This window comes from Bos indicus x Bos taurus, chromosome 25 (genome assembly GCF_003369695.1).
Source record: "Bos indicus x Bos taurus breed Angus x Brahman F1 hybrid chromosome 25, Bos_hybrid_MaternalHap_v2.0, whole genome shotgun sequence".
Classification (NCBI taxonomy): Eukaryota; Metazoa; Chordata; class Mammalia; order Artiodactyla; family Bovidae; genus Bos; species Bos indicus x Bos taurus.
The window spans coordinates 22298962-22312767 of NC_040100.1; the positions used below are offsets into that span (position 1 = coordinate 22298962).

Sequence of the window (13806 nt, forward strand, 5' to 3'; positions counted from 1 at the left end):
TCGGGCTGTTTCAAAAATTAATGAGAAAGAAGCACTTTTTTCTGAGGTTGCTAATTACATGATACGTAGGCCTAGTGCTGAAAATGACAGCTGAGGGGAGGGCCGCCTGAGAACCAAGTGAACACAGAGCAGCTAAGACACCCCCTTCCAGCAATACAGTGGATTAACTTCCTACCCAACAGAAACATATTCTGGGCAGAAGTTCTTCTTTTGCCCATGAAGGATTCACTGACACAGGAATCGCCCTCTCACCATAAACTGAAAAAAGTAAATGAAATGACTCTATTTAGACACAGGACAACAGGAAGCACAAGCCTATAATGCTGAAAGAAGGAAAACAAGTCAGGTGAACCCCACAATTGCCCTTACTGTCTGCCCAGAGGCAGTTTCCGGGCTACGGAGCAGGAAAGGGAACCCAAAAAAGCCCAGTGGTCAGGCTGAGTTGAGGATACAGAGATTCAAGTCCAGAGAGGCCAGAGATGCTATAATTTGTCAAGCAAAGTACTGGAGAGGAAGAAACTGCACAGAGAGGGAACAGGGTCCATAAGTCTACAGAGAGGTTTTATCAAGCCTGGCTGAGCGCTGATCACATGCAAGGAATGGAAGTCCACATAAATATCATAAAGGCATCAGAAAGCAGGAGGCCAAACAATTCTCAGAGCTCACACGGAGCTGGGAAGAGTTCACATTCCCACCAGCCCTAGAGAAGAGATCTTGAACTATACGGAGCATTGGATGGAGTCCTCAGAAGAATCACGTCTCAGTGATGGGGATAAATTAACCACTGAATAAAGCTCACTCTCAGTTCAGTTCAGTCGCTCAGTCGTGTCCGACTCTTTGCGACCCCATGAATCGCAGAACTCCAGGCCTCCCTGTCCATCACCAACTCCCGGAGTTCACCCAAACCCATGTCCATTGAGTCGGTGATGCCATCCAGCCATCTCATCCTCTGTCGTCCCCTTCTCCTCCTGCCCCCAATCCCTCCCAGCATCAGGGTCTTTTCTAATGAGTCAACTCTTTGCATGAGGTGGCCAAAGTATTGGAGTTTCGGCTTCAACAACAATCCTTCCAAAGAAATCCCAGGGCTGATCTCCTTCAGAATAGACTGGTTGGATCTCCTTGCAGTCCAAGGGACTCTCAAGAGTCTTCTCCAACACCACAGTTCAAAAGCATCAATTCTTCGGTGCTAAGCTTTCTTCACCATCCAACTCTCATACCCATACATGACTACTGGAAAAACCATAGGCTTGATTAGATGGACCTTTGTTGGCAAAGTAATGTCTCTGCTTTTCAATATACTATCTAGGTTGGTCATAACGTTTCCTTCCAAAGAGTAAGCATCTTTTAATTTCATGGCTGCAATCACCATCTGCAGTGATTTTGGAGCCCCCAAAAATAAAGTTTGACACTGTTTCCACTGTTTCCCCATCTATTTCCCATGAAGTTATGGGACCAGATGCCATGATCTTAGTTTTCTTAATGATGAGCTTTAAGCCAACTTTTTCACTCTCCTCCTTCACTTTCATCAAGAGGCTTTTTAGTTCCTCTTCACTGTCTGCCATAAGGCTGGTGTCATCTGCATATCTGAGATATTGATATTTCTCCTAGCAATCTTGATTCCAGTTTGTATTTCTGTGAAGTCAAGTGGGCCTTAGAAAGCATCATTACAAACAAAGCTAGTGGAGGTGATGGAATTCCAGTTGAGCTCTTTCAAATCCTGAAAGACGATGCTGTGAAAGTGCTGCACTCAATATGCCAGCAATTTTGGAAAACTCAGCAGTGGCCACAGGACTGGAAAAGGTCAGTTTTCATTCCAATCCCAAAGAAAGGCAATGCCAAAGAATGCTCAAACTACTGTACAATTGCACTCATCTCACACGCTAGTGAAGTAATGCTCAAAATTCTCCAAGGCAGGCTTCAGCAATATGTGAACCGTGAAATTCCAGATGTTCAAGCTGGTTTTAGAAAAGGCAGAAGAACCAGAGATCAAATTGCCAACATTCGCTGGATCATCGAAAAAGCAAGAGAGTTCCAGAAAAACATCTATTTCTGCTTTATTGACTATGCCAAAGCCTTTGACTGTGTGGATCACAATCAACTGTGGAAAATTCTTAAAGAGATGGGAATACCAGACCATCTGACCTGTCTCTTGAGAAACCTGTATGCAGGTCAGGAAGCAACAGTTAGAACTGGACATGGAACAACAGACTGGTTCCAAATAGGAAAAGGAGTACATCAAGGCTGTATATTGTCACCCTGCTTATTTAACTTCTATGCAGAGTACATCATGAGAAATGCTGGGCTGGAAGCTCACTCTAGATTCACCCTTATAATGCTCAAAGGGAACCCTCAAAATCATCAAACTGATCTAAAAGTAATTGAAGTGTGTGCCAGAACAAAGCCTAGTACTCTTCAAAGGAGAACAACTGAACTGAGTGCTCAAAGATGTAAAATTCACAATGCCCATTAAAATTTTTAGACTTACAAATAAGAAAATATGACCATAATTAGGGGGAAAATTAGCTAACAAAAAGACAATGATAAACTTCCCTGGTTGTCCAACGGTTAAGAATCTACCTGCCAGTGCAGGGGACACGGGTTTGAGCCCTGGTTTGGCAAGATCCCCATATGCCGAGAAGCAACTAAGCCCGTGCACCACGACTACTTAAGTCCAAGAGCTTGAAGCCCATGTTCCGCAACAAGAGAAGCCACGGGAATGAGTAGTCCCATTCACCACAACTAGAGAAAGCCCACGAGCAACAGTGAAGATCCAGTGCAGCCAAAAATAAATAAATAGAAATGACAATGATAATGAAATTAGCAGCAAAGACTTTTATTTTTTACAGTTATTTTTTAAGTCTTTATTGAATTTGTTACAATATTGTTTCTGTTTCATGTTTTGTGTTTGTTTGTTTGTTTTTTTTTTTTTTTTTTTTGCTGTTAGGCATACAGGATCTTAGCTCCCTGGCCAAGGATTGAATCCACATTTCATGCATTGAAAGTGAAGTCTTAACCACTGGACCACCAGGGAAGTCCCCAGCAACAAAGACTTTTAAAGTTGCTATAATGACTACTGTAAGTATGCTCTAGATTGTAAAGGAAAATATACACACTATTAAGACTGAAATAGAATATTTAAGAGATCCAGCATGTCTACTTACCTGCCCTGGGGTCCACTCTGTCTGCTGGCTGAGGGAAGCCACGGTATCAATGGAGCTGAGATCCAGCTGCTCCAGCTCACTCTCATTAAGAGCCAGAGCAATGCGCCCCAGGGAAACAATATGGTACTCTCTCCAGGAAGAAGGCATGTCCCAAACCTTCAGGTGAAAAAAAAAGCCAGATTAGACTGACCCCTACTGACTGTGGTTTCCCTCATAGCTCAGTTGGTAAAGAATCCACCTGCAATGCAGGAGACCCCAGTTCAATTCCCGCGTGGGGAAGATCCCCTGGAGAAGGAAAAGGCTACCAACTCTAGTATTCTAGCCTGGAAAATTCCGTGACCTGTACGGTCCATGGGGTCGCAAAGAGTCGGACATGACTGAGCAACTTTCACTTTCACTTTTACTGACTGTATTTGAAACTGACATGGGGCAAATTTCTTTAATATATAAAGTTCTCAAACAAATCAATAAGAAAATAATGACTATTTTTTTTAAACAGACAAAAACATGAATAGGAAATTCACAAGAAAAGAAACAAACGTATGAGAAAAGTTGTCTCAGTCATATTAAAGAAATGTACGTTAACAACAATCAAAGAATAGTAAGTAGGCTGATCGAATTGACAAAGAGTAAAAAGAATGATCACTTATGGTATCGGAACGATATGGGATAAAGGATGCCCTCATTTGTTGATGTTAAGAATGTAAATTGGTACATGCTTTTTAGAGGGAAATTTGGCTACATGCATCAAAAGCTTTTAAAACATTTATACTCTTTGATTCAGAAATTCCACCTCTGAGAATGTAGCCTAAGTAAATAATAAGACAAGTGCCCAAAGAAATATGTATAAATATATACATGGAGGCATTAAAAAAATAAAGTCTAAAAGTCTACCAACTAGTTAAATAAATAAAGACCAACCATAAAGTAGGATATTACATAGCTCTTTAAAAGGCTGATATAGATTTATATTTCTGATATATAATAATATGTGCTGTACACTGTTCATGTGGAGAGGAAGCTATTGAAGAGTTGGAGTATGATCCTATTTTTTGTAACGTATATATGTTAGATATGTGAAATACATGTATGAAATATATAAATATATTTTACATGCATACACAGAAGTCTGGGAAGCTTCGGGTGAACATACCAAAATATTAATAGTGCTTGAAAGTGAAAGCAGTAGTCTCTCAGTCGTGTCCGACTCTTTACAACCCCGTGGACTGGAGCCTACCAGGCTCCTCTGTCCACAGAGATTCTCCAGGCAAGAATACTGGAGTGGGTTGCCATGCCCTACTCCAGGGAATCTTCCCAACCCAGGCATCGAACCCGGGTCTCCCGCTTTGCAGGTGGATTCTTTACCGTTTGAGCTACCCGGTTATCTCCAGGTAAAAGATTGACTGATTTTCTTCTTTATTATTTTCTGACTTGCCCACAATAAACTTGGATTACTCATATGAAAAACAGACTTATCATTTTAAGGAATTTAATATCTTAACCCCACAACCATAACTACATAGTCCACGACGATCTTAACAGCTGAAACAAGCCACTCAAGGGGATCTTTATAAAGATGGCAAATTACTTCCAGTTCTCTTTTTATTCCTTTCTGCTCTGTTCTCAGGTGACTTTGCAACAGATTCTGAGAAAACCTCCTGCAAGAAGCAGTGGGGTTCTCCAAGTGGAGAAAGAAAAGGCTTGATTCCTGGAAACCACCTCAGTCAGAGGCACCAGGGTATCCCCAAAATTTGATTTATGGAGCATCCTCTAGATGCCAAGACATCTCATCCCATCCTTAACAGAGCCCTGAGAGGGAGGAGCTGGAACCCTCTCAGGCTCACAGATCACAGCTTTGGCTCGGAGCGGACGCAGTGGGATTCCAACAAGATGACCCAAGTGCAAACTCCATGAGATGGGTCTGTGCACAGCAGGGCTGGGACCCTGGGCTGGGTTTCCCTCTGTGAGGGCTTCCTCCCTGACACGGGCTTCACCTGTACTGCCTTCTCCTTCAGCTTCCTCAGCTGAGCCAGGCTGAAGCTCCTGACGGCCCCCAGCAGCTCCACGCTCCTGAGGAACGTGTCCTCCTCCAGGCAGAGCAGGTCCTCGGGGGCCCAGCAGGCATTGGCTTCGGCCAGCTTGATGATGTCATTGGAAGAGGGAGCCATGATGCCATGGCAACCTGAGGAATGGGTGACATGGAGAAGGAACAGACGAAAGGGAATTTCAGGAAATGTGAGTCTTCCCTCCTCCCCCGCCCCCCATGATCACTGGTTTCAGTAACTTTATTTTCATTTATTTATTTCTGGCTGTGAGGCCTGTGGGATCTTCATTCCCCAACTAGGGATCGAACCCAGGCCCCCTGCAATGAAAGCGCAGAGTCCCAACCACTGGACTGCCAGGGAATTCCCTGAGTCTACTTCTTTATTGAAGTGAGTAATGTTCTTCTCCAAGTAGATTTACCCAAGAGAAGCGGTGTAGGGTAGAAGCTGAGCTCAGGCACCAGGGACCAGTTTGAATTAAACTTCTGCCGTGTCTTGCTAACTCTGTACAAAGCCCCACACACACAGTAGAAGCTTTGCATCCCTCTGACTGGGCAGTAGGAGCTATTCACTCTGGTGAACAGTTCTGGCTTTAGATTCAAATCCAAAGCTACTTAACCCCTCTGTGCCTCGTACTCCTAGTCTATAAAATGAGGATTAAAATTTTGAATACCTTATAGAATTTTTGCGAGGACTAAACATATCATTACATGTAAAGCCAAGTATACAGTAAGCACTCAATACATGTTAGCCATTTTTATTACTTATACTACCTGTCATAGCCACCCCATGCATATGAGTTTGCAATCCAGACTTAGAGTTAGGGCTTCCAGAATTATGAGGAAGATGTGCTCCTATCTAAGTGTGGAAAGGGAAGATGACCCACCTGCCATAAAAGTCTTGGTAGAGGCTGTGGCCTTCCCATCCCAGGACAGACAAGAAATGGGTCTGTTACATTTTCCTTGGCAACAGGAGAAACCCATCCGTGTCAGTCTTTGAATAAGCTTAACCTTACCTAGTCAAACCATTTACTCACCAATACACAAATGAGATACTGCCTTAGCTGCCCCAGATGTGCATAGCCTAAGAGAAAACCAGGCCCCTTGTCTTAAGAAGAGTCCTGGATTTCCCATCTTAGTAGCTGACAACCCCTGATGCTCACAGACTTACCAGCACCACCCAGGGCTGAAGCCTGGGTGGCCTGTGGCCACATCCCTCTCACTGCATCTTCGATGGAAATTCATTGGACGTCAATCAAGAGGGAAAACTGCACCAGGTCAAAGGTACACGTCTGGTGCTCAAACATCTTTATCACAGCCCACTTGTAGAAGATAAAAGACCTGTCTCTCCCAGACCCCCTTGGCCCCACTTTCCAATGAAAGCAGGATCCAGTAAAAGTACGGAGTTGAGGAGAAAAGAATGGTTTTAAAGTACAACAGGGATTTGGGCTTATCACTGCTATGTTTCCAGGGCTTAGAATAGGTATTCAGCAAATATTTGTTGAATGAATCAACACACACACACAAAATTTACCGAAGTGAAACTGAGTAGCAGTTCTGCCAATCCATTAGTTACTACAATCACAGCAGCAATTAATACCCAGAACCAACCAAAGAAAATGCCAACTAAGCACTGGAGATAAGGGCCTCCTCCCCGGGTGAGAAAAGTCTTACTTTCTCATAGCCACGGGCACAGGAGGAGCTTGTGACAACTGGACTGTTGGGCCGTGAGGGCCGGTGATCTTCACCTGCTTTGGGTTCAGTTCCAAGAGCTGCCATTTACTAGCTCTGAGACTTTGGCCGAATCTCTGTGTCTCTTGAAACTTCATTTCCTTTGTTAAGAAAGTGGGAGGAACCATGCCACCCACCCCATAGGACAGAGGTGAGGACCCAAGGTGAGCATCAATCCGACCGTGATGCTGCCGTGCTTGCTGCCCCATGAAACCCTCACCTTAAGATCTCCTCTACAGGGAGACAAGGCTCCACTCCAGCCACACCGCCCTTCATGTCTCCTTCCTCCCCAAGTCCTGTCCACTCCTCTGTCTGCAGACACTAACTTCACATGTCCACTGGCCCCGCTCCCAACTCCCTTGAGTCTTTCCTCAAGTGTCACCTTAATGAAACCTTCCTTAACCAATATCCTTTCAGATTACAACCCTGCACCCCACACTCTCTGACACCTGTCCTTGCTTTAATTTCCTTCTTCTTAAAAAAATTTCATTGGAGGATAGTTGCCTTACAATGCTGTGTTGGTTTCTGCTATTTGGCAAAATGAATCCGAGATATATATCTGCTACATATATTTATCTCCCCTCTTTTTTTGATTTGTTTCCCATTCAGGTCACCCCAGAGCACCAAGCAGAGTTCCCTGAGCTACACAGTAGGTTCTTATTAGTTACCTATTTTACACATAGTAGTGTATATATGTCAAGCCCAATCTCCCAATTCTTCCTAGCCATTCTTTCCCCTTGGAAGCAACCTAAATGTCCATCAACAGAGGAATGGATAAAGAAAATGTGGCACATATATACAATGGAATATTAGCCATAAAAAAGGAATGAAATTGAGCCATTTGCAGAGACACAGATGGACCCAGAGACTGTCATATAGACTGAAAAAGAGAAAAACAAATATCATGTGTTAACACACATGTGTGGGATCTAGAAAAATGGTACAGAAGAACCTATTTGCAAGCAGGAATACAGACATAGATAGACATAGAGAAGAAACAAATTTTCCTTCTTGATACTTATCACACAACACACTTCATATTTCACTTATATCTGCAATTTATTGTCTGACAACCCCACCCCCACCCCGCCCCTGCCACCATTTGAAAATAAGCTCTATGACGGCAGGGATTTCTATTTTGTTCACGTAGTCAGTGCTCAAAAATTACTTGTTGCAGGAAACAAAAAGTCAGCATGGATTGTCAACTATCATTATTACAATTACTCTTGGGTCTGGTTAACTTTGTCTCCTCCTGCTGGGCACAAGTCTAAGCTTAATAGGTGTACAATAACACGTATTAATATCTAATACTTACTGAGCATTTCCTACGTGCCAGGCACTGTTGTGGACATGTTTATAGGTTTATAGGATGTTTAAGGGGCTTCCCTGGTAGCTCAGCTGGTAAAGAATCCACTTGCAATGCGGGAGATCTGGGTTTGATCCCTGGGTTGGGAAGATCCCCTAGAGAAGGGAACGGATACCCACTCCAGTGTTCTGGCCTGGAGAATTCCATGGACTGTATAGTCCATGGGGCTGCAAAGAGTCGGACACGATTGAGCAACTTCACTTTCATAGGTTTAAACCCACCAGTCTTCACAATAATCTAGTGAGGTAGGGGCTTTCATTACCCTCATTTTACAGAGGATGAAACATGAGGCACAGAGAGGTTGGGGAGTTTACCCAAAGTCACACAGCCCACAAGTAGCAGCCCCAGGGTTCAAATCCAGTCAGCCTGGTCCCAGCACAGCAATTCACAGTCACACAGACATTTTGGCCCTCAAATCAATTGTTCTGAAATGTTTGTTGCACATGTTCACCCATTAAACCTACTGGCCTAACTGATGAGAACACGATATGATTTCAAATCACTTTACAGAGATGTAATTTTTGCCCTGTGGAATTTTGCTACTCATTGTTTTGCAAACACTACATCCAGTCCCTGGGACAAGGAGTCCGCCTGATGCCAGGAACTCAGCCAAAACACCGCTGCCAGACACAGACTCAGATACTCCAGAAACACTCACCAGGACTGGGGTCACGGCTGGGCTTCTCCGCACTGCTGTTCCGAACAGATTCAAACACAGCCTGGAGGAATTCTTTAGGCGGCAAAGTCCCGGCCATCTTGGAAGCTGTTTGTTGAAGGATGTCAGGAAACTATGTGGGCAGAAAAGATGACGGACGAGGAACGAATAATAATTAAAGCACATTAAACAGAGACTTAAATCAGAGTGTAAAGTGGAACACTGCTGCGTTGCCTCCATTGTTTTGTTTTTTCTTTATACAGGCATGCATCATTTCATTGCACTTTTTATTGCATTGCAGTACTGCATTTTTACATGTTGAAGGTTTGTGGTAACTCTGTGATGAGCAAATCAATCACCACCATTTTGCCAACAGCATTTGTTCATTTCAAGTCTCTGTGTCACATTTTGGTAATTTTCACAATATTTCGCACTTTTTCATCATTACTATATTTGTTACGGTGATCTGTGATCCATGACCCTTGATGTTACTATTATAATTGGGGCACCACAAACCACACCTTTATCAGACAGTGACCTTGACTGATAAATGTAGTGTGTGTTCTGACTGCTCTACCAATGAGCTGTTCCCATCTCTCTCCCTCTCCTCACACCTTCATATTCTCTGAGACACAACAATATTGAAATCAGGTCAGTTAGTAACCTGACGATGGCCTTTAAGTGTCAGAGTGAACAGAAGAGTCATAAGTCTCACTTTAAAACCTAGAAATGATTAAGCTTAGTGAGGAAAGCATGTCAAAAGCTGAGACAGGCTGAAAGCTAGGCCTCTTGCACCAAACAGTTAAATGAAATCGTGCATGCAAATGAAAAGTTCTTGAAGCAAATAAAAAGTCCTGCTTAGTGAACACACAGATGATAAGAAACCACAAAGTCTTATTGCTGATGTGGAAAGTTTTAGTGGTCTGGTGTGTGCATGAAGTCACTTCAGTCGTGTCCGACTCTTTGCAACCCCATGGACTGTAGCCTGCCAGGCTCCTCTGTCCATGGAGATTCTCTAGGCAGGAATGCTGGAGTGCGTCACCATGCCATCCTTCCGGGAATCCTCCTGATCCAGGGATCAAACCTGCTTCTCTTATGTCTCCTGCAGTGGAAGGTGGGTTCTTTACCACTAGCGCCACCTGGAAAGCCCTTCAGTGGTCCGGATAGAAGATCAAACCAACCACAACATTCTTTTAAGCCAAAGCCTAATCCAGAGCAAAGTCCAACCTTCAATTCTATGAAGAACTGAGAGGCTGAGAGAGGTGAGGAAGTTGCGGGGGAAAGATTGAAGCTAGCAGAAGTTGGTCCATGAGATTTAAGAAAAGAAGCCTTCTCTATGAAAGGTTGTTGCTGACCCATGCAAAAACGCCAGGATTTTTGGCCTCCGGAGGAGAAGAATTCAATCCGGGGCCAGAGACGAGGCTTGATCACTCAGAGCTTTTGTGCAATAAAGTTTTATTAAAGTATAAAGGAGATACAGAAAGCTTCTGACATAGGGATCAGAAGGGGACAGAAAGAGTACCCCCTTGCTAGTGTTAGCAATGGAGTTATAGACTCTCTAATTAGTTATTCAGTTCAGTTCAGTTCAGTCGCTCAGTCGTGTCCAACTCTTTGCAACCCCATGAATTGCAGCATGCCAGGCCTCCCTGTCCATCACCAACTCCTGGAGTTCACTCAAACTCATAATTAGTTATTACAGTGACTCAAAAGAATATCTGGAGGTTGTAAAGACCTCACTAGACCTACTCCCATAATTTACATTTTAAGATAACAGGATTAGCCAGAAGGTTTTTTCCAGAGACTGTCCTCAAGCAGGATACACTATTGTTATATAATCCTAAGGAATGTAGAAGGAAAAAAAAAGTTTGTCCTTTCTTCCTCCTTGAGAATTCCAGACCCCTCTCTCCTTGGGGTCCCCTAGACTTCTTATCAACCTGCCTAGGAAACGACTGTCTCATCTATAACATAAAATTTCAAGATGAAGCAGCAAGTGCTGATGTAGAAGCTACATTAAGTTATCCAGAAGATCTAGCTAAGCTAATTAAAAAGATGGCTACACTAAACAGCCTTATATTGGAGAAAGATACCATCTAGGATGCACATAGCTAGAGAAGAGAAGTCAATGCCTGACTTCAAAGCTTGAAAGGACCAGCTGATTATCTCTTTAGCGACTAATTCAGCTGGTGACTTTAAGTTGAAGCCAGTTCTCATTTACCATTTCAAAAATCCTAGGGTCCTGAAGCATTATGCTAAATATACTCTCTCTGCACTCTATAAATGGGACAATAAAGCCTAGATGACAGCACATCTGAGTGCAGTATGGTTTACTAAATATTTCAAGCCCACTGTTGAGACCCACTACCCAGAAAAAGAGATTCCTTTCAAAATATTACTGTTCATTGACAATGCACTCAAGAGTTCTGATGGAGATGTGCAATGAGATTGATGTTGTTTTCATACTTAACAAAACATCCACTCTGTAGCCCATAGATCAAGGAATACTTTTGGCTTATTATTTAAATGTTTTATTATTCAATTAAATTATTATTATTTTAAAAGCCTTATTATTTAAAAATACATTTCCTAAGACTATGATTGCCACAGATAATAACTCCTCTGATGGATCTGGGGAAAATAAATTAAACACCTCCTGGAAAGGACGGTTATTCTAGATGCCATTAAACACTTATGATTCAAGCAAAGTGGTCAAAATATCAATATTAACAGGGATTTGGAAGAAGTTGATTCCAACCCTTGTGGATGACTTTGAGGCATTCAAGACATCAGTGGAGGAAGTAACTAAAGATGTGGTGAAAATAGCAAGAGAACTAGAAATAGAAGTGAAGCCTAAAGATGTGACTGAAACAAGACAAAACATTAAAACATTAAAAAATCTGCAAAACATTAACAACTCATTGAAGGCTTAGATGATAGTTAGCATTTTTAGCAACAAAGTACTTTTTATTTAATGTATTTCCATTGTTTTTTAGGCATAATACTTTTGCACACTAATAGACTATCAGATCAGATCAGATCAGTCTTTCAGTCATGTCCGACTCTTTGCGACCCCATGAATCGCAGCACGCCAGGCCTCCCTGTCCATCACCAACTCCCGGAGTTCACTCAGACTCATGTCCATCGAGTCAGTGATGCCATCCAGCCATCTCATCCCCTGTCGTCCCCTTCTCCTGCCCCCAATCCCTCCCAGCATCAGGGTCTTTTCCAATGAATCAATTCTTCGCATGAGGTGGCCAAAACACTGGAGTTTCAGCTTTAGCATCATTAAACATAACTTTCCTATGCACTTGGAAACCAAAAAATAAAAAAATTCATGTGACTCAATGTATTGCAATACTCACTTTATTGTGGTGGTCAGTAACCCAACCCACAATATCTCTGTGGTGTGCTTGTAGCAGCTTCTCATATAAATTTAATTCCTAGCCCAACTAACCTAGTCTCTACAAAGAGTCATATAAAATGATATCCAACCTCAGTGCTAATCCAATACATGTTCGTATATATTGCTTTCACCCATCAGATTGTAAGAAATAAAATAAAGTGATAATACCTAATGCTAGCCAAGATGTAGGAATTATGCGTACTTATTTCTCTATGGGACTATTAGACGGTGTATCATTACCACCTGAAAATATCTATAAAAATGTATGCATGCCTGTCTCTTTTGGTGTTGTACTGTTTTTCAATTTTCATTAAAATATACATGTATAAAAGGAGGAGAAAAGAGTTATCTCTGAGTTCGAGGTAAAGACTAGCAATGAGGGGGCTTCTAGTTGCCCTAAGAAAGGTGCCATGTCTTATCCAGAGCTGATACACTTTTTCAAGACTCGGGATATTATTGGTAAATCTGTCCAAGAGTCCAGAGAATTCATCAAACTCTCCCCTGCAGTTGCGTGTGTCCCAAAAGTCACCAGGTTATATGTAGTTCCTCCTTCTATTCTAATTTTCAGAATCAGAGTTACAGTCTAAGCCAGTAGTTCCCAGTCCAGGTTGTAGGTTAGAAGCACCTGGGAAATTCACACTCAGGCCCCACCCTAGAGATTCGAGACCATTGGTCTAGGGTCGGGCCATGTATCTGTCCATTTTAGTTCCCTGGTGCTTCCCATATTGGAGAAGGAAATGGCAACCCACTCCAGTGTTCTTGCCTGGAGAATCCCAGGGACGGGGGAGCCTGGTGGGCTGCCATCTCTGGGGTCACACAGAGTCGGACATGACTGAAGTGACACAGCAGCAGCTTCCCATATGCAGTTAAGGTCACGAGCGGCTGCTCTAAGATAAACAGTTAACTTTTAACAGGAGATTACACAGCAGAGTATTTTCCATTTTGTATTTTTAAAGGGAGGAGGAGGATATTTCATAAAGGATGCAGAAGAATCTAGGAAGAGCAACTACCATTGATGAGAGAGGCTGGGGACCCAGAAACACAGAGCCAGAAACTTCACATTCTGTAGCCTTTGATGTATTTGGGATTTTCCTAACCCAAGTATGTATTTCTTGTTCTATTAACACTTCAGTCATTAAAACTAAAAGTAGAATAAGACTGCTGGAAGAAATATCAACAACCTCAGATATGCAGATTATACCACCTTAATAGCAGAAAGCAAAGAGGAACTAAAGAGCTTCTTGATGAAGGTGCAAGAGAGTGAAAAAGCTGCCTTAAAACTCAACATTCACAAACCGAAGATCATGACATCCAGTCCCATCACTTCATGGCAATACATGGGGAAAAAAATGGAAACAGTGACAGACTTTATTTTCTTGGGCTTCAAAATCACTGCAGACAGTGACTGCAGCCATGAAATTAAAAGACACTTGCTGCTTGGAAGAAAAGCTA

At 42.6% G+C, this 13806-nt stretch overlaps 1 protein-coding gene across 1 annotated transcript in view; it reads right to left on the bottom strand.

Moving 5' to 3' along the window:
* OTOA (otoancorin) overlaps positions 1-13806 on the bottom strand; it is an 80338-nt gene that overhangs the window by 13126 nt on the left and 53406 nt on the right. The window contains exons 22-24 of the mRNA XM_027527732.1: positions 8958-9087; positions 5156-5343; positions 3162-3317 (exon numbers count right to left, since the gene is read on the bottom strand). Coding sequence (XP_027383533.1) covers positions 3162-3317; positions 5156-5343; positions 8958-9087 — 474 coding nt within the window. The remainder of the gene's footprint in view (positions 1-3161; positions 3318-5155; positions 5344-8957; positions 9088-13806) is intronic.